At 43.6% G+C, this 22996-nt stretch overlaps 4 protein-coding genes across 7 annotated transcripts in view; 3 read left to right on the top strand and 1 right to left on the bottom strand.

Moving 5' to 3' along the window:
• lrrc8ab (leucine rich repeat containing 8 VRAC subunit Ab) lies at nucleotides 1–7369 on the top strand. Of its 2 annotated transcripts, XM_029829702.1 has the most exons (5): nucleotides 1–139; nucleotides 654–779; nucleotides 1330–1410; nucleotides 2111–4226; nucleotides 4331–7369. In XM_029829702.1, exons 4-5 carry the CDS (start codon nucleotides 2118–2120, stop codon nucleotides 4604–4606), a joined length of 2385 nt encoding a protein of 794 aa, XP_029685562.1. In that variant the 5' UTR covers nucleotides 1–139; nucleotides 654–779; nucleotides 1330–1410; nucleotides 2111–2117; the 3' UTR covers nucleotides 4607–7369. The 2 variants fall into 2 exon arrangements, with proteins under 2 accessions (XP_029685562.1, XP_003975249.2); XM_003975200.3 differs by lacking the exon at nucleotides 1330–1410.
• Nucleotides 7370–7826: 457 nt separating this feature from the next.
• ppil3 (peptidylprolyl isomerase (cyclophilin)-like 3) lies at nucleotides 7827–9176 on the top strand. 2 transcript variants are annotated; one of them, XM_011615972.2, is made up of 6 exons: nucleotides 7827–7937; nucleotides 8158–8232; nucleotides 8376–8469; nucleotides 8572–8639; nucleotides 8713–8831; nucleotides 8910–9176. In XM_011615972.2, the coding sequence occupies exons 1-6, from the start codon at nucleotides 7935–7937 to the stop codon at nucleotides 9034–9036; spliced, it is 486 nt and encodes a 161-aa protein (XP_011614274.1). In that variant the 5' UTR covers nucleotides 7827–7934; the 3' UTR covers nucleotides 9037–9176. The 2 variants fall into 2 exon arrangements, with proteins under 2 accessions (XP_011614274.1, XP_029685604.1); XM_029829744.1 differs by having other exon boundaries at nucleotides 7930–7975.
• A 200-nt stretch (nucleotides 9177–9376) lies between these two features.
• Nucleotides 9377–16411, top strand: LOC101066612 (3-oxoacyl-[acyl-carrier-protein] reductase FabG). The gene is made up of 8 exons (XM_003975107.3): nucleotides 9377–9539; nucleotides 9609–9779; nucleotides 14774–14952; nucleotides 15437–15530; nucleotides 15625–15694; nucleotides 15784–15820; nucleotides 15914–15977; nucleotides 16128–16411. Exons 1-8 carry the CDS (start codon nucleotides 9504–9506, stop codon nucleotides 16284–16286), a joined length of 810 nt encoding a protein of 269 aa, XP_003975156.2. The 5' UTR covers nucleotides 9377–9503; the 3' UTR covers nucleotides 16287–16411.
• A 6-nt stretch (nucleotides 16412–16417) lies between these two features.
• Nucleotides 16418–22996, bottom strand: part of col27a1b (collagen, type XXVII, alpha 1b) — a 42672-nt gene continuing 36093 nt past the window's right edge. For both annotated transcript variants that reach the window (XM_029829742.1, XM_029829743.1), the window contains exons 42-61: nucleotides 22426–22482; nucleotides 22291–22344; nucleotides 22161–22214; nucleotides 22021–22074; nucleotides 21745–21798; nucleotides 21558–21665; nucleotides 21363–21470; nucleotides 20857–20964; nucleotides 20719–20772; nucleotides 19920–19982; nucleotides 19762–19815; nucleotides 19631–19666; nucleotides 19195–19212; nucleotides 19038–19073; nucleotides 18894–18920; nucleotides 18736–18801; nucleotides 18478–18637; nucleotides 18277–18386; nucleotides 17943–18161; nucleotides 16418–17711 (exon numbers count right to left, since the gene is read on the bottom strand). In XM_029829742.1, the coding sequence (XP_029685602.1) occupies nucleotides 17565–17711; nucleotides 17943–18161; nucleotides 18277–18386; nucleotides 18478–18637; nucleotides 18736–18801; nucleotides 18894–18920; nucleotides 19038–19073; nucleotides 19195–19212; nucleotides 19631–19666; nucleotides 19762–19815; nucleotides 19920–19982; nucleotides 20719–20772; nucleotides 20857–20964; nucleotides 21363–21470; nucleotides 21558–21665; nucleotides 21745–21798; nucleotides 22021–22074; nucleotides 22161–22214; nucleotides 22291–22344; nucleotides 22426–22482 (1587 nt within the window). In that variant the 3' untranslated portion in view covers nucleotides 16418–17564. The remainder of the gene's footprint in view (nucleotides 17712–17942; nucleotides 18162–18276; nucleotides 18387–18477; nucleotides 18638–18735; nucleotides 18802–18893; nucleotides 18921–19037; nucleotides 19074–19194; nucleotides 19213–19630; nucleotides 19667–19761; nucleotides 19816–19919; nucleotides 19983–20718; nucleotides 20773–20856; nucleotides 20965–21362; nucleotides 21471–21557; nucleotides 21666–21744; nucleotides 21799–22020; nucleotides 22075–22160; nucleotides 22215–22290; nucleotides 22345–22425; nucleotides 22483–22996) is intronic.

Below are 22996 nucleotides of genomic sequence, written 5' to 3'. Positions count from 1 at the left end.
CTTTCGTCCCGGTGGTATAGCGGCGGCGCTGTTCCAGAAAAACAACTGCTAGCAAACTAAGATAATAGCGACAATGGACACAATTTTTAAACATATACTGATGAGCAGAACTGGAGTCGACCACAGAACATCAACTCTAGTAAGCTAAAAATCCCCCATAAATACGCATTAGCTACGTGTCACCGGCAGAATTAGGTTATGGTTTGCTCGGATGTAAACTTTCCCGGTAGATTCAGTGCAGTCAGCTAGCTTAGCTCCGGAGGTTACAGCATCCCAGCTTTGTCTGTTCAGACCTTACTAGAATCACTTCTATCAATTTCTGCAATATTCCGATTGTAAGAAGTGATGTTAGATGTCGGTTTACATCCTCACACTGGGCGTGTCATACGCCAAAAACGCCAGGGGAGCGACCTGAATCAATACCAATGACATACAAGTATCGATTTTCAACATATATCGATGTTACCCGCATATTTGTTCCAATATAACACCGCATCCCAGTTTATGAAAAGCACAGTGTAAAATCCAATATTGTTTAATAAACCAGTTAAGCCATGCAGCTAACTTTCTTGACTGATTTGATAATCAAATGTGTCACTCCAATATGAAACGTTGAAACCACATTTTCATTTTCCTGCCTCTTTCTTTATCAGGACTGCACTTCAATCCCTTTGCAATAAATGAGGAAATGGTCCAAAAAGAGATCTGGAAACACAGAAAGTGGCTTGTCCACCAGGGACATCGTCAGGCACTGGAATACAGATAACACCATCGAACTGGTGAGCGTAGCAACACAACCTCACCGCTGCAGATAAGAACTGGGGAAATGCTGTTTAGTGTACCAGTGTTTCTCTGAACCCTGGCCAGTCTGAATATGCTTCCTTGGCTTAGAACCACACCAGCCAAATTGACTCCATGCTTTTACAATTTCCTAAGCACAAACTGTGATTAATGCCAGCCCCTGACTTTTGTAATGTAGGTGTGGGTTTTGGTGGATGGCCAAGGTCCAAAAGGTGACAGCCAAGTATTCCAGAGAGACACTGGTTGGAGACAGCAGCCTCCATAAGATAAACAGGATCTCCTCCTCAAGGTCAAGGTGCTTTTCAAGGCCCCCACAGACAATACTCTGGTTATTATTAAAGGAAATGGCTAAGAATAGTGAACGGCGGAGCGCGGTGGCTCCTCCAGCAGTCATGTTGTTTGGGTTTAACAAGCCAAAACGGAACATCATCTTTAGAAAAGTGGCTTTCAAGCCTACACGCTGGGTGTGCCACTCACACACACGGTCAGACATTGATTTTAATGGCTTTATCTGCCTCTGATGTACAGCAGCAGCAGCGGCAGCGGCAATCCAGTGGTTGCAAATGGCTGTTTTACATGTGGATTCAGAATGACATGCAGTTGGGATTTGTAAGTGATGACCATTTTCATCTTTGACTAAGCCTTCTTCAATTTGTTGTAATTGATGCAAATCGTTTGGATAATCGACTTAAGTGTGACTTTCTGATGGTGGATGCTGAGTTTGGAGCTGCGTGGATGCAAAATTGATTTACTGCTGATTATGAGTGGGTGATTAAAAACCTTTGCCACAGTTAGTTTCCTCATAGATTGAATTCAAATATTAGTGGACAAAATAAGTGAGTCTAAATTGATGATGTAGCTTATGAATTTAGTGCTGCTCAGTTTAGCCACAGATGCAACTGAGATGTTCTGACAAAATGTGTAAGGGTGGAATGTCTACGCTAACGTTTGCTGTTATATCACTGATCTCTAGCCTGGATAGTGGTGACGCATCTATATTTGAGTTTACATAATGGCTTGAAACGCTGTTTCCAGTGTGAAAGGGAAATTAAATGTGTCTGCTAAGATGAGAGGAATCAGTAGCATCACAACCTGTGTGGTGAAGGCTGTTACTCACAAGTGAGGATCTATCAGGCTTCTCTGTGCTCATCAACGTAACTAAAGATGTGATATGTTATTTACATTATCCTGGGATTGATTTGTGTACGTTGTTGCGGCTCAAGGGGGAATTTTAATCACAGATTTTGCAGGGGCCGTCCCATTTTTGTGATCCCGTTCATTTTTTATTGCATTTTTATGTCTCCTGCAGCTGAACCATGATCCCCATCACCGAACTGCGGTACTTTGTGGACACGCAGCCAGCGTACCGCATCCTGAAACCGTGGTGGGACGTGTTCACTGATTACATCTCCATCGTCATGCTCATGATTTCCGTGTTTGGCGGTACCCTGCAGGTCACCCAGGACAAGATGATCTGCCTGCCTTGTAAATGGGTGGACAATCAGACCTGCAAGAAGAATAATTCTACCCTCTCCAGCCCCTTTTTCATGGAGCCCAAAGGCATCCAGTATGATTTGGACCGGCACCAGTACAACTACGTGGATGCGGTTTGCTATGAGAACCGATTGCACTGGTTTGCTAAGTATTTTCCCTATCTAGTGTTACTTCATACCCTTATATTCTTAGCCTGCAGCAACTTCTGGTTTAAGTTCCCACGGACGAGCTCCAAACTAGAGCATTTTGTATCCATTTTGCTGAAATGCTTCGACTCTCCGTGGACAACCAGGGCGCTGTCGGAGACGGTGGTTGAAGAGAGCGACCCTAAACCGATGAAAATGAACGGCTCCATGGACCACAAGGAGTCCGTCATCAGCGAGGACGTGGAAGCGAGCGTTCCCATGCTCCAGAAGACAAAGACGCGCTTCGAGCAGGGCATTGTAGACAGAACGGAGACGGGCGTTCTGGACAAGAAAGAGGGCGAGCAGGCGAAAGCCCTCTTTGAAAAGGTCAAGAAGTTCCGCATCCACGTGGAAGAGGGCGACATCGTCTACAGGCTGTACATCCGTCAGACTATCATCAAAGTCATCAAGTTCATTTTGATCATCTGCTACACAGGGTATTACGTGCACGATATTAAATTCAGTGTTGACTGTTCTGTAAATATCGAGAGCCTGACGGGCTACAGCGTGTACCGCTGCGCTCACCCGCTGGCGACGCTGTTTAAAATCTTAGCCTGTTTTTACATCAGCTTGGTGGTCGTTTACGGCCTGATCTGCATGTACACGCTCTGCTGGATGCTGCGCCGCTCCTTAAAGAAGTATTCCTTCGAGTCGATACGGGAGGAGAGTAGCTACAGCGACATCCCCGACGTGAAAAACGACTTTGCCTTCATGATGCACATGATCGACCAGTACGATCCTCTGTACTCCAAGCGCTTCGCCGTGTTCCTTTCAGAAGTTAGCGAGAATAAGCTGAGGCAGCTGAACCTCAATAACGAGTGGACGCTGGACAAGCTGAGGCAGAGGATCACCAAGAACTCGCAGGAGAAGCTGGAGCTGCATCTTTTCATGCTTAGCGGCATCCCGGACACAGTGTTCGACCTGATGGAGCTCGAGGTCCTCAAACTGGAGCTCATCCCCGACGTCACCATCCCCCCGATCATCGCCCAGCTGGACAACCTCCGGGAAATGTGGCTCTATCACACCCCAGCCAAAATCGAAGCCCCCGCCTTGGCTTTCCTGTGGGAGAACCTGAAGTCACTCCACATCAAGTTCACTGACATCAAAGAGATTCCGCTATGGATCTACAGTCTGAAGAATCTCAGCGAGCTTCATCTGACGGGGAACCTCAGCGCGGACAACAACCGCTACATCGTCATCGACGGGCTCAGGGAGCTCAAGAGGCTCAAAGTCCTCCGTCTGAAGAGCAACCTCACCAAGCTACCTCAGGTGGTCACCGACGTGGGCTTGCACCTCCAGAAGCTCTCCATCAACAACGAGGGCACCAAGCTGATGGTGCTCAACAGCCTGAAGAAGATGGTGAACCTGACGGAGCTGGAACTGATCCGCTGCGACCTGGAGCGCATCCCGCACTCCATCTTCAGCTTGCACAACGTGCAGGAGATCGACCTGAAGGACAACAACCTGAAGACCATCGAGGAGATCATCAGCTTCCAGCACCTCCATCGGCTGGTTTGCCTTAAGCTCTGGTACAACCAGATCGCCTACATTCCGATCCAGATCGGCGCTCTCATTAACCTGGAGAAGCTGTATTTGAACAGGAACAAGATCGAGAAGATCCCCAGCCAGTTGTTTTACTGCAGGAAGCTGCGGTTCTTGGACCTGAGCCATAATAACTTAACGTTTATACCCACAGATGTAGGCTTTCTGCAGAATCTTCATTACCTCGCAGTGACGGCCAACAGGGTGAGTTAATCTCATGATTGATTCCATTTAACTGAACTGCCTCTTAAAGCATCTTAAAATAAATGCCTTCATGTTGGTTTCCATCCTCTCACCCGCCACAAAAGATCGAGAGCCTGCCAAACGAGCTGTTCCAGTGCAAGAAGCTCCGCACTTTGAACTTGGGAAACAATTGCCTGCAGTCCCTGCCGTCCCGCTTTGGGGAGCTGACGGGGCTGACGCAGCTGGAGCTGAGAGGGAACCGCCTGGAATGCCTGCCGGTGGAGCTGGGCGAGTGCAGGCAGCTGAAGAGGACGGGCCTGGTGGTGGAGGAGGACCTGTTCAACACCCTGTCCACCGAGGTCAAGGAGCAGCTGTGGAAAGTCGACAAAGAACCGGCCTGAAGGCACCGCTGCGGCGGCGAGTGAAGCCAGGCCTGCTGTCCCAGAAGGCACCGCTGCAGCGCGAGGGCGAGCCCCGAAGGGCGGAGCCGCCCTCACCTGAACAGCCGGAGTATCAGGTTGACCTCTGATTTCTGTGTTTTTAACCCTCCTTTACATATTTGCTCCAAGCACAAGTAACAGTTCAGTTCCGACATCGACTATAAATTTATATATCAGGTATTTATTACATTTAGCTTTGTGTTCATGTACTCTAGGTGTATTAATTTATTTAGGTGTGTTGTGCTTTTGACTCGCTGACCAAACTTTACTGACTGATGCTTTTCAGTGGGAAGGTCTTTATGCATTGTAGTTTTAGTTCATTTTTTTAATTAATATTATTATTATTGCACAAAACATACATGAAGGCTTCTCTCCCGAGTAATAAAAAGTCTTTTCTGCATCAAAACAACAGAAGGTTTAGCAGGATAACACATTTGTTTGGGGGAAGGATACAAAATGTCTGAATTACCAATGTAAAGGTTTATCTTTACTTCATGTTTTGGGCTCTTGTATCAAGCAATGAGCTCAGAATCACAAAAGCATTGGTGGTCTAAGGTTCTGTTCTGGGAAGCCTGATAAATTCTCAGTAAATTATTTGTTAATATTATCAATAATACAATTTCAGCTGACGTCTCTACATATTGCAGCACTGTTGCCGGTGCAGTAACATTCAGCATTAAGCATAAATCCATGAGCTTACAGTTTCTTTTCCTTCCAAAAATTTGAACAAATCATTACTTGTAATCTTAGCAATATAAGCCACCAAGTAATTATTGATTATTGGTATCGGCTCACAAAATTCCTTCCTCGATATATGTTCAGACTCCTACACTCCCGTTGTTTTGTCTGTTAGAAACCCCGTGCAATATTAAACTGAACATTGAACCAAAATACAGTTGCACTCAAATTCAAGAGAAATTGGGCATTTCTGCCTTTCAAGGCTTTGGAATTGAATTAGCTGTTAGGTAATGTGTTATTTAACCTGTTGAATGAGATGAACTCGGTGCTTTGATGCAGATTAATGTCTATAAAGCTACACTAGACTGCTAATTAGTCTAACATGACGTTTGTTGTGTATTTCAGATTTTGTCACAGTGTTTTGGCAGCATTGGGGCTAGTACGGGATAGATTTTGTTGCCTCAAATGTGAGTTATGAGGTGTGAGCGGTTTTGTTTTGCTGCATCATTGCATGACAATGGCTGTGCCATTTAACCTCAGGCAGCTGTAGCTCAACCAGTGTTACTCTGCACAGCTGCCATTCTCTGCAGTGTGAAAGCTAGAACAAAAAAATCAGGGTTTCCTGGTAAGAATATGTAGAAAAAGAGCAGATTTTGGCTTGATTTCATATTGCAAAGCATATTCTTTTGAGCATTGTGAAAGAAAATGGTGATTTTCACCTTTTTTTATGGAAACAGTTTGGCTTTTTTGCAGTTAAATATATTTAACTGAGCGTGACAATAGTCTTGGGTTCTCTTACAAGAGAGGAAATTATGTTTTGTCCCATCAAAAATAGGATTCTTAAAGGATCACGTTATTGTTTGGATTTGTTTCTGTGTACCTCTGACAGCTCAGAAGAATAAGAAAAATGTCACTAAGCCAACAAATAAAGTTGGGGAGCAACAGTATGCAGTACAATGCTTACATTGTGAAACAGTGAGGCAATTTAAATTTGCAGAATTTTATGACTTGTCACTGTATTATGCACCATTGCCTTTATTAAAATATGGGCATCCAACTTTATTTGGAGTATTGTATTTGCACTATAGCACCTCTCCCATATGTTACATTGGAGTAAATGTAAATAATGATAACTTGACCTGTACAGCACATTTTGGCTGTTTTCTCACGTGGGAAGGCTCAATTAACTGACAGCTAGTAATGAGAATAAGTGACTTTTACTCACTTAAAGTACTCACAGTGAAACTTTGGTCAGTCCCAGCTGCGTTTTGTAACTGACCCATGAGCAATACTACACTGATCGAGACAATCACGTATTATGATGAGCTGTGACCTTAGACCTTAGCGTTCACATTAGTTGACGTTTGGAGTTTTGTTGCTTGAGACGTGGCGCCAGTAAATTGTTTAACTGTCTTGTTTTCTGCAAATCTCTCAACAATGACCAATTTTTCTCTGAGTTTTCACTGGTATTTGTAGTGAAATGTTACTGAAATTCTCAGGAAGTAAGCTAGAACTCATTTTTGTCTTATTTGCCTAGTTTTTTTTATAACACCTGGTATTTTTTTTTAAATTTGACGTGTTGTTTTGTATATGCAAGGTTTTATATGCATTGCTATATATTCTTTGCTATTTTTCGTGTATTTGATATTGACTGATTTTAAATACTGTATGTAAAGTGTGTGCGTGTGTGTATGAGTTTGTTTTTAAGGAAAGCACTTGATTTAATTCTGGTGATTTTAAATTCTCCACATTGTGTCAGTGAATATTTGTACTAGAACTGTATAGTTATTTTGTGTCATCATTGTGTTGTTAAATGTGTATGTTGGGAAACAGAGTTTTGGAACCATGACGTTTTGTTCTTCCTCCTTTAAATTTATTCCATTTTTTTTAAAACTTATGGTGAACTCAGTTTGGCTTTCTGCAGTGTTTTTGCCAAAATTTGCATTGGTGTGAACACGACTGATGTGATAATGAGTAGTATGTTTGTGCCCTGTTTTCTCGACACCACACAGTTAACATGAAATAAAAAAACAATTTATCAAAACAGATCTGTCTTTGTTGTATATATTTTCTAAAGTAATAGTATTCAGGTTATAAGATTTGGTATTAAAATGTATTTTTTAAAGACATCCTTGAGTTTCTTTAATATGTATTGCATTTAGTTACAGAACTTGTGAGTTGTAAATTTTTAACATCAAGATTCCATTAAATGTATGTGTGTGTCTATAGTTACACATATTTCATACCAATTTTAAAAAGGAACCTTATGTAATAGGTGGCATATAACCGTACTTATAAACACACATGTCCAAAAAAAAAGAGGCTTCTTGGCTGAAGGTAGATTAAAATATTAGGAATGACTACCTGGGAAATAAATGTGGACAAATAAATTTAAATAGTTGTTATTACAAATAAATTTGTAACTCGTTTAGCAAACGGACAATATTTTTTACAAGAAAGTTACAATACTAATAAAGTACCAAAGATGAGTACCGGTATACTGTATTGCGTTTGTCTGTTCATTTTTCTTCTGCGGAACCATTCAGCTTGATGATTGTTTCTAGACGGAAATGATTCTCAAACACACAGTCGCAGAGACGCAGCGTTTAAAATGGTAATTTTCCTGTGACTAAAATTTCATTATGTTAAATGGTGTGTTGTGGTAAATTGTTTTATTTTCATGAAATTCCTAAAGATTTAAAGCTCGTATGACGTTTGTTCTGCTCGAATGTGTTAAAACGCCTTTGCAACAAAATCGTATATAGTTGCAGACCGATTGCTTGTATGGTGTTTTAGTTACTGATCAGTGGTATTATGTTGCTTTTATTTTACAGGCGGTTACCCTTCATACAGATCTAGGAGAAATTAAAATCGAATTATTCTGTGAACGCACGCCGAAAAGTTGTGAGGTGAGTGGTTACCTATGTGTTAATGTAACATTTTATAACTGGTACAAAGCAGTAATTTCTTCTCTTTGTTAATACAATATGCTGTGATAGCACTTATTTCTATCTCCAAGCCTTGTAATACATATTCTAATATACAACTACAGAACTTTCTGGCCTTGTGTGCCAGCGGATTTTACAATGACTGCACTTTCCATCGAAATATTAAAGGTTTCATGGTTCAAACAGGAGATCCTACGGGTATGGAACAGTTAAAGCACTTAGCATTTTACAAAATAGAATGTTGACAAAAATAAAATTGTTTTGTTGTGCTTTTTAAAAAAAAAAAAAAAATCTGCTCAGGGTCTGGTAAAGGTGGAACAAGTATATGGGGTCGCAAGTTTGAAGATGAATTCAGTGAACATCTAAAAGTAAGGATCAACGTCGTTTAAGTCTCTAAATTGGTGGCCCACATTAATAGTTATTATTCATTCATTCATTCAGCATAATGTCAGAGGAGTGGTCTCAATGGCAAATAATGGACCCAACACAAATGGCTCCCAGTTTTTCATCACTTATGCCAAACAGCCCCACCTGGACATGAAGTACACGGCGTTTGGAAAGTAAGTTCTGTCTTTATTGTAAAATAGTAGAAATAAAGACTCACATGTATCTGAGTGACAGTTTGATCTCTTCAACAGGGTCATTGATGGCCTGGAAACCTTGGATGAAATAGAGAAACTTCCTGTCAATGAGAAGACATTCCGCCCTCTGACTGAAACACGCATAAAGGATGTGACCATCCACGCCAACCCGTTTGCTGGATAAATTCTAAAGAATGTTGGTTAGAACTGTAAAAAGAATTCCACTGTTTTCAAAACTGCAGTGTGCGGAAGCATATTTTACTTTTTATGTTGTGTGTATGTTAATTCTCAATGTTTTGTATTAAAGATTTTTTCTACAAAGCATTATTATGTTATCAACATTGCTTTAGGACTGTAGTTGGAAAATCAGTGAATTCTAACTTGTTCCTGTGTGCTTCCACTTATATCAGACCAATCAGTACTAAATGAGCCAACCTGAATAGTTATTAACCATTAAAAGATTCATCTTTAATCTAAAATGTGACTCGCTGTCGCACAAATATGACGTTTCGTGGTTCAGGCGTTGGCTCTTAAATATGACGTACGTGCAAGGCAAACAGGTTCGCAGACCCCGGGCCGGTTCGGCTGTAGATATTTGTTAGTTTCTCTTACTTCATTTCATCCGAATTTGGGGGAGGTTCGCTGTTCCCCATGTCGAACCCCATGACTTCAGGCGATGCTTTTAAAGTGAGTTGACATTGCAGCGGAATTATGCTTGTGCAGCTTGCAACATCGACTTTTAAACGTGTGTTTTAGGTGTCTTCCCTCAAGGGGAAAGTAGCCCTGATAACCGGTGCGAGCTCGGGGATCGGTGCAGGTGCCGGCGTCCTGTTCGCCAAACTGGGCGCTCTATTGGCTCTTAACGGCCGGGACGAGGAAAACCTCCGAAAAGTGGCCCGAGAGTGCGTTGAATGTGGCGCTGCAGAGGTAACTCGGGGCTTTGCTGCCATTGCTGCTGTGCACACACGCTGACCTCTTTATTTCATGGGAATTCAGGTGCGACGAGATGCACATTACTGCACCACGGTGGTTAGTTGACATTCGTTTAATCTGATTAGAAAGAACAGTCAATCAATCTTTATTTATATAGCGTCTTATACAATCAAAATTGTTTCAAGGCGCTTTCCAGAATCCCAGGGCCTGACCCCAGACAAGCAACAGTGGCAAGGAAAAACTCCCCTTTAACAGGAAGAAACCTTGAGCAGGACCAGGCTCATGTAGGGGGACCCTCCTGCTGATGGCCGGCTGGGTAAAGAGAGAGGAGAAGGGGGAGGACAGGTAGAGGATAGGATAGGTAGGAGAGGAGAGGGGTAGAGGAGAGGAGAAGTAGAGTAGAGTGGAGGGGAGGTAGAGGAGAGGAGGAGGGGAAAGAGGAGAGGGAGAGGAGAAGGAGGGGGAGGGGAGAGGAGAGGCACAGAGCACAGAAACACACACAAAAAATATGATGCACAATCACTTCAGCGGGGCCGGAGGTCATTATGCAGCTCCGAGGGTGGCGATACCTGTAAATAAATAGAGGGGGGGGGGGGAGAAGCAGAAAAACTACACAAGAATCAGCATAACTAGTCTGCTTGATGAGGAGAGGAAACCATGACCCAGTGGAGTGACAGAGGCCTGTCAGGTGATCATGTTTCCGGACCCCGGCAGCCTTGGCCTATAACAGCATAACTAAGATGTGACCTAACGATTAGACGACCCCCTAGGTATGATAATTTGTCTGTCTATGATAGTAACTGGAACTACAGAATTAGTGACAATAAGCTTTTTCAAAGAGGTAGGTTTTGAGTCTGATCTTAAAAGTAGCGATGGAGTCAGCCTCCCGTACCTGGACAGGGAGATGGTTCCATAGCAGGGGGGCCTGGTAGCTAAATGCTCGGCCCCCCATTCTACTCCTGGAAACTCTGGGAACCACAAGTAGACCAGCATTCTGAGAGCGGAGCGGTCTATTGGGCTGGTAAGGTATCACTAGCTCCTCCAGGTAGGATGGAGCTAGGCCTCTGAGGACCTTGTAGGTCAAAAGAAGGGTTTTAAAAATTATTCTAAATTTAACGGGCAGCCAATGAAGCGACGCCAGTACAGGACTAATGTGATCTCTTTTGTCAATACCTGTCAGAACTCTGGCTGCAGCATTTTGGATCAACTGGAGGCTTCTTAAAGAGTTGTTTGGACACCCTGATAATAAGGAGTTACAGTAGTCCAGCCTGGAAGTAACAAATGCATGGACTAACTTTTCAGCATCATGCCGCGTCAGCAGTTTCCTGATCTTTGTGATGTGAAAAAAGGCACTTCTAGAAACTAATTTAATGTGTGAGTTGAAGGAGAGATTTTGCCGAATAATGTTCCCTAAGGGAAGCATGTACAATGTGAAGAGGATTGGTCCGAGTACAGAACCTTGAGGAACTCCATGGCTAACCCTACTGTATGAGGAGGGAACACTATGGACATGGGCAAACTGGTATCTATCAGATAAGTATGATCTAAACCAGTCTAGTGCTGTCCCTTTAATCCCAATCACATGTTCCAGTCTCTGTAACAGGATGCTGTGATCAACAGTATCAAAAGCAGCACTGAGGTCCAGCAGAACCAGCATAGAGACCAGTCCATGATCGGAAGCTATGAGAAGATCATTAGTGACTTTAAGAAGTGCTGTTTCTGTGCTGTGGTGAGCTCTAAAGCCTGACTGAAACATCTCAAACAGGCTGTTCCTCTGCAGGTGCTCCAGTAACTGAGTCACCACCACCTTCTCTAGAACTTTAGAGATAAAAGGAAGGTTGGATATTGGCCTATAATTTGCTAAGACATCGGGATCCAGTGATGGTTTTTTAAGCAACGGCTTAATCACTGCCACCTTGTAGGACCGGGGTACATAACCTGACACTAAAGAACCATTGATCTGGTCCAGGATAGAACTGCCTATCAATGGTAAAACATCCTTCAACAGGTGTGTTGGGATGGGATCTAAAAGACACGTGGTGGTCTTGGATTTCTGAATTAGCGATGACGCCTCAGAAAAATATATAGGGCTGAAGGAGCTTAAGGGCTCGTTGGAGAACCTGTATGTTCCCACAGTCGGCACATCTGGTGATGGTCCAGTTGTTGGGATGGCCTGGTTAGCTTTCTCTCTGATAGCTAGAACTTTATCAGTGAAGAAGCTCATGAAGTCTTCACCACTAAGGGAAGAACGGATACGTGGATCTAAAACACTGTGACTCTTGGTTAATTTGGCCACAGTGCTGAAAAGAAACCTGGGGTTGTTCTTATTTTCCTCAATCAAAGAAGAAAAATAAGCTGTTCTAGCCTTGCGAAGGGCCTTTTTGTAACCTAATAGACAGTCTTTCCAGGCTACATGGTAGCTGTCTATTTTACAAGAATGCCACTTCCTTTCCAGTCTTCGCACTTTCTGCTTGAGGGTCCTGATATGTGAATTATACCAGGGGGCACACCTCCTCTGATTTACTATTTTCTTTTTCAGGGGGGCAACAGAATCAAGCATGATTCTCAGTGAGGTTGCTGCACCTTCAGCAATAGAGTCAACCTCAGCAGGGCTAAGATTATAATGATTGATCCCTGGGGAAACACACGGTGGTCCTGGGATCAGCACAGGGATCACTTCCTTAAACTTAGCTACAGCATTATCTGAAAGACATCTGCTATAGTAAGACTGAGCTCTGAGCATAGAAGAATCCCTAATCGTAAATGTAAAAGTGATCAAAGAATGGTCTGACAGGAGGGGGTTCTGAGGGAACACTGACACATGTTCTACCTCAACACCATAAGTCAGAACTAGATCTAGGGTGTGGTTAAAGCTGTGAGTTGGTTGGTTTATCTGCTGGAGGAAACCAACTGACTCAAGTAATGAAATGAAGCCATTTCTAAAGCTGTCATTTATAACGTCCATATGGATATTAAAGTCTCCAATGATAATGACTTTTTCCGTTCTAAGGACCAAGTCAGATAAGAAATCAGAGAACTCAGACAGGAACTCTGAATGTGGCCCAGCAGGGGGCCGATATACAACTACAAACAGAAGTGGCTTTTCTGTCCTCCAGTTCAGATGAGTGATGCCAAGAGTCGGGCTTTCAAATGAACTGAAGCTATGTTTTGGTCTGGGATTAATTAATAACTTGGAGTGATAGATTGCTGCCACTCCCCCTCCTCGACCAGTAACACGTGGAATATGATAATTAAGATGGGTAGGAGGAGTAGATTCATTTAAGCTCACATACTCCTCCTGAAGCCAGGTCTCAGTAAGACAAAATAAATCAATGTGATGATCCGCTATCAGGTCGTGCACTAACAGGGATTTACACAAAAGAGATCTAATATTTAACAGTCCACACTTAATTGTGATATTAGTTTCTCCAACTTGTGCTTCAGTATTAATTTTAATAAGATTTTGGTGATTGACCGCTCCCCTGCTCTGTGCTTGGTGAACTTTTAACCGTGGAACAGAGACTACCTCTATAGTGTTAAATATGTTATTGTTGGTGGGTGAGGGTTCTAAGGAAGCAGCAGAGAGGTGTGTAAGACTACAACTCTGCATCCTGGTCTGGACCCTGGATTGTCAGGTCACTTTGGGTCTAATAAAATTAGCCAGATTACTAGAAATGAGAGAAGCACCATCTCGCGTGGGATGGACACCGTCTCTCGTAATCAGACCAGGTTTTCCCCAAAAGGTGCTCCAATTGTCTATAAAGGCCACCTGGTTATCGGGGCACCACCGTGACAGCCAGCGACGAAGCGATGACATGCGGCTAAACATCTCCTCGCTGACCAGATTGGGGAGGGGACCAGAGAATGCTACGGAGTCCGACATCGTTTTTGCGTAGTTACACACCGACTTCAAGTGACCTCCGACTGACGAAGCCGGGTGTCGTTGGCTCCGACGTGAATAATAACTTTACCAAATTTACGATTACGTCTCGCCAGCAGCCATAAATTTGCTTCTATGTCGCCCGCTCTGGCCCCCGGAATGCACCTAACTATGGTCGCTGGAGTCGGCTTCACGTGGCGCAAAACAGAGTCGCCAATTACCAGGGTCGGTTTCTCAGCGGGTGTGTCGCCGAGTGGGGAAAAGCGGTTAGCCACGGGAAGCGGGTGGTGGTGCACCGCGGGCCTTTGTTTTGGGCTACGCTTCCTACGAACCGTCACCCAGCCGCCCTGGCTAGCCGGCTGCTGCCGGGGGACCGCTAGCTGTAGCTACGCTAGGCGGCTCCGCAGCAGCTAGCTTACCCTGGCTACATGACGCAACTCCAGCTAACTCCAAACTGCGGAACCGCGTCTCAAGCTCGCTAAGTCTCGCCTCCATAGCCATAAATAAACTACACTTTCTGCACCTATTCCCTTCACTAAGGGAGGCAGAGGAGTAACTAAACATTTCGCACTCTGAACAGACAAAGACACCGGGTGAAACAGACGGTGAGGCCATGCTAACGCTAGTGATCGGCGAAGCCCTGTATTTGTTTAATATGGGTTGTTTCTCACTGTTGATATCGGGTGACTAGAATGTCTCAAGTGTTCAAAATTTAAAGTAAAGTGAATACAACACACCAAGTGTTCAATATTAAGTGAATACAACACACCAAGTGTTCAATATTAAGTGAATACGGCACCCCGTGCACAATGCAACCAACGAACGATAGAGGAGACAGGAAGTGACGCAATACTCACACTGATCGTTGACGTGTGCGTCTGCAACACAGTACATTCAAATCCAAAATTTCTTCTCCAGTAAACACAGTTTGTTGCAGCTTTGCAACTAAACTGCTTCAAAACATTCTAATCAATACTCTAAGCAGAGACCTCCAAACTCACATCCAGTCATCTGCATTAATAGGTGCGAAACCAAAGAACAAATCATGTTTCCAGCTGTTGCAATCGTGTCACCTCTTTCTCAAACTGCACATGTGGCAAATGTGCAGCCACTGCTTGTTCCTGGAGACCTCACCGATGAGGAGACGGTAAAGAAGACAGTAGAGCGAACTGTGGCTCACTTTGGCCGGCTGGACGTCCTGGTCAACAGTGCTGGGATCCTCGCCATGGGCGGCATCGAGAGCGCAGACCTGGCTCAGTACGACAGGGTGATGAACATTAATGTCAGGTGAGTTTCCGCTCAGTCTCACAAGCAAGACTTTTAGTGATGATACATCTGGGAATAAATGTAACCTTAGAAATCAGAATAATAAGAACTAATGTTCAAATTCCACCAAATAGATTTGGAATATGTAGTCTTTTGGACATTTTGAATATTATGTGTTGACTCGCACAGCAGGTGATCAGAAAACTACATTTTTCAAATTAGTTTTAAAATGGGGGAGAAAAAGAAAATAGCCACAGCAGTGAACATGAAACATTCAGCGTACTCATAAATACTTCCTATACTTGAACATCTCACAGTGATGAATAGAGCATAAGAATAATACTGAGAGGTCTGGTCCTGTTTTAGAAGGTTCGGCTGACGTCGGCTGTGACACAGACACGCGTAAACTGGCCGACTGTCTGCACAGGGCTGCTCTCCTCACATGATAATTGTACAGTCCAGACAGACGGCTCCTAAAGGAGGTGCCTTTTGTTCAACGTTGCAGGTCAGTCTTCCATCTGACTCAGCTCTGTGTGCCGCACCTGATCAAGACCAAAGGCTCCGTCGTCAACGTGTCCAGTGTGAATGGACAGAGATCTGTGGGTATTAAGCATCTGGCCGCTGGCTTTTTGGAGTTTTCTTTAAAAGTCTGTGTTGTTGTTGAACTTTTATGCCTTGTTTTTCTTCCTGTAGTTCCCCGGTGTGCTGGCTTACTGCATGTCCAAGTCTGCCATCGATCAGTTCACACGCTGTACAGCCCTCGGTGAGCAAGTTGTTTTTCCTCCTGCTGCTGCATGTTCGGCATCATAAACATTGACAAATGCAATTAAAATGGAAATGAATCCGTTTCAGAGCTGGCGAGTAAGCAAGTGAGGGTGAACTCTGTGTGGTGAGTGGCAACCTGCCGGTTGTGTTCACATACTGTTTTGAATTGAGTGTTTGGGACCTAACAAGCGTTGCGGCCTTTGCTTCCCCTCCTCAGCCCCGGCGTCATCATCACAGATGTCCACAAGAGAGCAGGACTAGATGAGCAGCAGTACAAACAGGTAACGCATCAAGTCAATGCCATTCTCACATGATTCCCATCGCAGTGGTTCTTCATCTGCTCAGAGCAGGCAGTGATCAAAGTAAAGCTGTAGCGGTACTGAAGCAGCTCAGCCCGGCAGCACTGATCTCTCCGTCTTCTCCGCCACCAGTTCCTGGAGAGGTGTCAGCAAACGCACGCCCTGGGCCGACCAGGGGAGGTGGAGGAAGTGGCACACAGCATCGCCTTCCTGGCATCCGACGCTGCCAGCTTCATTACCGGAGTCAACCTTCCCATCGATGGGGGCCGTCACGCGATGTGCCCGAGATGAAACCGGGAATGTGAAAATAAAGCAGTGTAACGGGATGGCGCTGATTCCTTTATGTTTTAAAAAGGAAGTCTGCTTGTCAAAAAAACATTTAATTTATTGAATTACCATTAAATGTCTTTCATCTAGCACAGGACATTTGCACAGACTAAAAAACTAAGCTCTGGTGCGATGTGTAGTTCAACCTTGGATATTTCAAAAAGTCCTCTGAGTTTTCTGATTGGGGAAACCAACCGTTTCTGCTGCAGCTCTGAGTAAAAAAAAAAATGCAGATATAAAATAAATCCTAAAATACATTTCACCACCTGACAGACATACAGAATGTAGAATCTTAAAAGCTCCAAATGACAAATGTGATAAAACATGACTGGTTCTGAACTAGAAAACTCAGAATTTAAATAAAATTTTAAATAGAATCCCCTGTAGATCGAAAAGTCTGCATAATTAAAAGAAACTCAGTGTCACATAGTACAAAGTATATGAAAATGTTAAAATAGCTTGAAAATATAATTTAACGAATGCCTTCCTGCGTGTATATTTTGCAATCTTCCCGTGTTGAGAGAGATCTCAGCTGATTGTGTCAGTGTTGGAGCACCAGCTGTCATCTCCGATTACAAAGGGTAACGTCTCGGCGGCGGCGAGATGAAAGGCGCGATACGAGGTAGCATCTTGACACACTTTTCTCAGGTCACTGCCGAAATCTCTTCTGTCCATGGAAAGCATCACACAGCAGTTGGTCGACGGCAGCTGGATAAATGTGGGGGCGTCAGCGCTGGGTGACGGACCCCAACGAGCGGGCTGGATCGTACGCCGCTGTCTGGCTGAGACCTAGTTTATCTGAATGAATGATATGATGTTGAAAATGTGGGTTGTGGAGCAATAATGATTGCACCTTATATATACAGTACATATAAATAGTCAACCAAAATTAAAGTCGCAGGCGCAGGCACCTTAGGGAAAATGTCAGTGTTTGGGGGGGGGGGAGTTTGCAACATTGGATATCAGACCATGTAGGAAGTGTGGCGCAGCATGGTCCGAGAGATAATGCTCATACCCTCTTTTTCCCAAACGTGTATTCAGACAAGTCTCTGAAAACAAAGCTTCGGAGGATCTGCAGTTTTCAACCGGCCTTCATTCTTGTGCCTCCACCATCCTCCAGTTCAAGCGTTCAAGGAAATTAGGAGAGGGTAGGGGGGCTATTGTTCTGAAAAATCCCAAGTTTTTACCCCCCTCCTCATCAGCACTGGCCTTCATCCTCCATGCAGTCACTCTGAACACGGTCTATAGGAAGCACACAGGTCCAACCTCCAGGTGGTAGCGTGCGCCTTGCTCTGTTGTCGGGAGGTTGTAAACCTCCACTATGGGGAGTAAGTTCGGGTCCTGGGTCTGGAAGATGAAGTGGGTCCGGTGCCAGTGGCCATCTCTCATCTGAAAGTGAGGAAGACAAACAGAAAGTGTCAGTGGAAGTAGCCATTTTGTGGACCAAAGTCTGGGGTGCCGTAAACACCCTGACATGAAGATGGATCAAACCTTTCAGTTCCTCCCTCTGACAGTTTACATCCAAAATCTAAATAAAAGCAAGGCTTTTGGGAAACAGAATGGACAGAGATGTGGTAGCTTCACTATATCTATACGCCATCAGCAGATAAGAGCCCATACCCAGCAGTCATCCCTTGGTATCAGCGGCTCCAGGAGGTCTCCCGCCTGAATCCTCTCCCCTGTCCAGGCTCTGAAGCTCACAGCTTTGTCAGAAGGTTGCAGAGAGGCTCCTTCTGCCCACACAGGTGTGTTGAGGCAGTGAATTGTGATGTGCTGCACAGCCTCGGTGCTCAAAAGATGGATGAAGTTCATCTGGATTCGACCCACATCGATCTCCATCTAAAAAAAGGATTTCATTGGGACTGATACAGTGAAGTTGTTTCTCCGTGCAGCCGTGGAGCAAGTCATGAAATGATCAAGACTGAACTGGAAGCCGTGATCTTTTCTGACAAACCTTGGACACAGTGACAGGTTTCAGGCAAGTCTGTCCCCCACCAGTGAAGTTGCACATCACCTCAATGGTGTCAGCGCCACAGCCGAGGTTTGGGTCGATCCAGTAAGCGCCTGTAAGTGTCAGAAAAGGAAATGAACCTGGGCTAACGAAGGTCCTTACATCTGCATAGGAATCACAAAAGTCGGTCAGCCGTCGAATCACCATCGTTCATCTTCTCTTCACAGTTGTAGAGGTCCCTGCAGATCCGTGCAGGGTTCTCTCGGGTTCCCACCGGGTTCTTCAGACTCTGGATCATAGTGCTGATGTGCTGCAGGGTCTTGAAAATTGCTGTACCCTGGTCCAAAAGATGCAGGTCCATAATCTGGAAGTTGATTACAGAACAAGTTAATCTCCAAATAGGAACACAACCAGAAACAATCAACCAAGTTATGGTAACGTGGTTAAGGTAACCTCACTGACCTGTGGTCTCAGTGCAGGATCAGAATCAACCAGGACCTGAAACGTGGAGCCAAGATCCTCATTTCTCTGCCAGGGAAAACAGGAAGTATTAATACTTCTATTATTTCTTCAGGTCTATACAGACGACCATGAACTCATTTAAATGCAAAGATGCTTACAAATAAAATGGGGGAACTGGGGAGACCCTGAAAAAGAAAAGAGAGGCTGTGCTTTTAATGATGTTTGCTGATTTTCTATATCTAGTTTGTGTTCTTATGAAGCTATTTAAAGAGCAAAGGAGAATTTCAAATGAGTTGACGTACTGGTGGTCCTGCTGGTCCACGGGGGCCAGGAGAGCCCTGAAAGATTGTGTTGCTGTATTACCATTATTAGTATTAAGAAGCTTTATCAGAAGATGATGAAATACTGCAGTTCTTTCCCTCATGCTGACCAGGCCACGGGTAAAGTGCAATCACTCACCCTTTGTCCTTGCAGCCCCTGTTGCAGATGAAAAACAAAAGAAAGCCATAGTCATAAATGTACTCTTTCACAATTAAATGATGCTTTTAAGAGTTGAGCTAAAGTGGAAACCCACACCTTCTTCATTCTTTGCAAGAACTCACTCGGAAATCCTATTTCTACACATGAAATCTTATTTTCACGCAGTGAAATATGCCTGTGTGAGCACTCAACAACCTCTTAAAAGGCTAAAGTTGAGCACACAGTACGTATTTATCACCCTGACAGAAATTCCACGCCAGCCAAGTCACAGGCAATGTTACAACAGCGAGTGAAGCACAAAAGGAAATGAAAGGTCTTGAGGGCAAAGCCAACTATGTAGCTGGCTACATGTTAATTGTCCTAATCTAAGCTCACAGAAGACAGAAGAGGAGTTATCAAAAGTGGCGCCACGCACCATCTCCCCCTGACTTCCTCTGTCACCCTGGGCTCCCTGATGGAGAGAAAATAGACAAACAATTGCTCCATCGTTGCTTGACAGCAGAATGTGCATAACGCTTGGCACAAGAAAGGATAGGAGATACATACAGGATGACCGCTGGGGCCGATGATGCCGGTGGGTCCCAGCGCTCCTTCTACACCCTGGAGAAAGACGGCTAGTCAGACTACAGTATATGATGGAAGCTCTGATAATATTTCACCATCAACATGCAAAGATTCCACTCTGCCTTTCGTTCTCCACTCACCATCAGTCCACGAGGTCCTTTTGGTCCCTGTATACCCGCTGGGCCTGTGTCGCCTGGCGGCCCCTAAAAACACACAGGGAATATTTGCTTTACTAAAAATATGCTGACTAAAAATCTCATTATACCTGATGCGAAAGCACATTAGTGAAACCTAAATAAACCATGATAAATATTTTCTGCCTTGTTAGAAGATTGTTGTTACTGAAATACTGTAGAGGCATGGTTATTTAAGGAAAGTACTTAATATTTAATGCAGTTCCTATTGAACTGAATGCATCATAGTCATCTAACGACTCAACTAAAGTGTTACCAGTTTTTTGTACAATTTAATTTAACAGAGCATCTATTAAATCTGTGTATCGGTGTTATCTAAATGTATTAATTACAGGCATTTGATTAAAGGAATTCAATTAAAATGAAGCAGAAGACTAAAAAGGGACTTTTATTTTAAATTGATGACATCAATTTATTTTTTGTAACTTTCTCTTAGTTCTGCCTCACACACGCCCTCTACCCGACATTATGATTAACGCTGTGCTGTACGTCGTATCAAGATGGGGGAATTCTATTCTAACTTCTATTCTAACACATTTTTACTGCAGGAAAAGGTCACCAAAGTTATTTTGGTTGTAAGTTTAACAAAGAAGGTTTCCTGCATTTATTCAGTATTGTAAATGTATATGATTGCAATAAGAGTGTAAAGTCCTGTAATCCACCTCTGGACACTTTATGCATTGAGTCTTTAGTTAGCAGGGACCGATATGCTATTTTTGGGTCATTCACTTATAACAGCCCGTACCTTTGGTCCAAACAGACCCCACACCCCTGGAAGCCCTTTTTCTCCAGGATCTCCCTATTAAACACACAGAAATTAAGCTTTATTCACTGCAAAGACAAGGGAAATAAATTGAACTTTGAATTTGTTGTCAGTGCTGACTGGTTGTCCTTTAGATCCAGCATCTCCTTGATTTCCTGGTAACCCAATTGAGCCGATGGAGCCTCTTTTCCCTGATGCACCGTGGTGACCTGGCAGACCCTTCTCACCCTGGAGAAGGAAACACATGCATTTCCCTCACATTCTACATGGTTAACAGTAGTCACTACTAGTGCAAGTATTTCTCTGAGCCTTAAGGCAGATAACACCACTGGTGCTGTTTAAAAGATTTGGACTCACAATAAACCGAGATTAGAATTTATGACAATCTGGCCTACATATGTCATAATAAATTATTTTGATACAGTCATGCTAAAGACAAAGTTATATAATATTGGCAAGACCACAAAAATCAAGGCTGCCTGCTAATAAACATTGGCAACATGAGCTCTTTTGGGGAAATAAACACTGTTTTGCACCGTCTGCCCTTTGAGATTATGAAATAGATGTCACAGCACAGTTCCAGATGAGTCAGACTAAAGCTGAGTTGCACTATTCAGTTCAGTCACCCTTGGTCCTGAGAAGCCTTGAATTCCAGGATGTCCTACTGTACCGGTTTTACCCTGGTTTCCTGGTTTACCAGGTAAGCCCACTTCCCCATCATCTCCTTGCTCTCCCTGAGAAAACAATATAAAATAATGTTGCTTATTAATTAAAAAAAACCTTTTTTCATTCACTCTCAGGGTCTGTTTTAGATTTCCCACCTTAAGGCCTTTACTTCCATCTTTGCCTTGCAGTCCATCCTGACCAGGTGGGCCCTCAAATCCTTCCCTGCCCACTACCCCCCTTGGGCCAGATGGACCCTCTGGACCCTTAGAGAAGAGCAGAGAGTTGCAGAGGAGTTCAAACCAATGCTGAAACAGAAGCTATCAAGAAATGCATCCAACTCACTGGTGGTCCTTTGTAACCAGAAGCACCTCTTGCCCCCGATTTTCCTTTCTGACCCTGAAGAAATAAATGTTTCAGCTCCATGACTGAAATTACAAACCAATAACAACAACAACGATAACATATTTTATTTATAGGAGCCTTTTTAAGTGCACTCAAGGTCACCTCATAATAAATAAAAAATGTAAAAAAATAGAATTACACACAGTAAAAGCACAAAACCAAAAGAAATAAGAGCGCTCCTCTCCCAGATACAACATAGGTTCTTAAAGTCCTTACTTGGTCACCTTTGGATCCTTTCGGCCCTGATTGTCCTTTTGGACCTAGAACTCCCTAAAACAATCAATAATATTTTATTTGAATTATATCGGAGTATCTGTCATCATCAATCTTCATTTGAGACAGAATTTGATACTTACAGGAATCCCAGGGGCCCCTGCCTCTCCTCTCTTTCCTTCAACACCCTTTTGTCCCTGAAAAAACATTTTCTACAGATTAAAGAAAGTGACATCAAAGAAGGTGTCAATAGCGATTGATTGTTTGACTTACAATGTGTCCAGGATCACCTGGCTCTCCTCTCTGTCCTTGGACTCCGGGAGGACCCTGAATTCATATGGAAATTAATTAGACAGATCGTCAGTTTAAAAAAAAAGCAAGAAAAACAAAGAACATGTATGTACTCACTCTGTCACCTTGAGGGCCTGGAGGACCTTTGACCTTGTTGCCATCTCCTTCTTCACCCTGTGTGTGTGTGTGCGTGTGTGTGTGTGTGTGTGTGTGTGAACAGTGTAGTAAGAAAGTGTGTGCAAAAATCAATAGTTGCTTTGTTTAAAAGAGTTCAGTAATGGAAACACTCTGCCTGTTCTCTTCATAGAAATGGCAAATCATCCCATGCACTATTATTCACAATGGGGCCATTTCACCGACATTGAGCCAATGTTTAGTCCAGGAACTTAATGGGACTCATCAGACAATAAACACAGGTGTGTGCACGTGTCATTTCTATGCATGTGTCAAATAAATATGTCAACTGCTGTGATGCTGTGACAACATGGAGGTCAGCGTCATTTTGACGTAAAAAGGCAGCTCGCTATCAGCATCCACAGTGTTTACGTGCTGAAATGATCTGGCTTGACCAGTTCTCAACTGATAATAATGCATTTTGCAATGTGACAGAGACCTAATTAGAATGAACCAGCATAGTGATTATTCTGGGAATATTGGCGAGGAGAAAATACCTAACCTAACAGCCTGC

This window comes from Takifugu rubripes, chromosome 21, assembly GCF_901000725.2.
Source record: "Takifugu rubripes chromosome 21, fTakRub1.2, whole genome shotgun sequence".
NCBI lineage: Eukaryota > Metazoa > Chordata > Actinopteri > Tetraodontiformes > Tetraodontidae > Takifugu > Takifugu rubripes.
Note: the sequence above shows the minus strand (reverse complement) of the source record. Positions and strands in the feature narration are given on the sequence as shown.

Bases quoted from the DNA above. Each gene is read 5' to 3' on its own strand.
- lrrc8ab (XM_003975200.3), top strand. From the start codon at position 2,118: ATGATCCCCATCACCGAACTGCGGTACTTTGTGGACACGCAGCCAGCG. The intron at 4,227-4,330 runs GTGAGTTAATCT...CCGCCACAAAAG, and splicing joins TCGCAGTGACGGCCAACAGG to ATCGAGAGCCTGCCAAACGA.
- ppil3 (XM_011615972.2), top strand. The intron at 8,233-8,375 runs GTGAGTGGTTAC...ATACAACTACAG, and splicing joins GCACGCCGAAAAGTTGTGAG to AACTTTCTGGCCTTGTGTGC. The intron at 8,640-8,712 runs GTAAGGATCAAC...TCATTCATTCAG, and splicing joins AATTCAGTGAACATCTAAAA to CATAATGTCAGAGGAGTGGT.
- LOC101066612 (XM_003975107.3), top strand. From the start codon at position 9,504: ATGTCGAACCCCATGACTTCAGGCGATGCTTTTAAA. The intron at 9,780-14,773 runs GTAACTCGGGGC...GCAAATGTGCAG, and splicing joins TTGAATGTGGCGCTGCAGAG to CCACTGCTTGTTCCTGGAGA. The intron at 14,953-15,436 runs GTGAGTTTCCGC...TCAACGTTGCAG, and splicing joins GTGATGAACATTAATGTCAG to GTCAGTCTTCCATCTGACTC.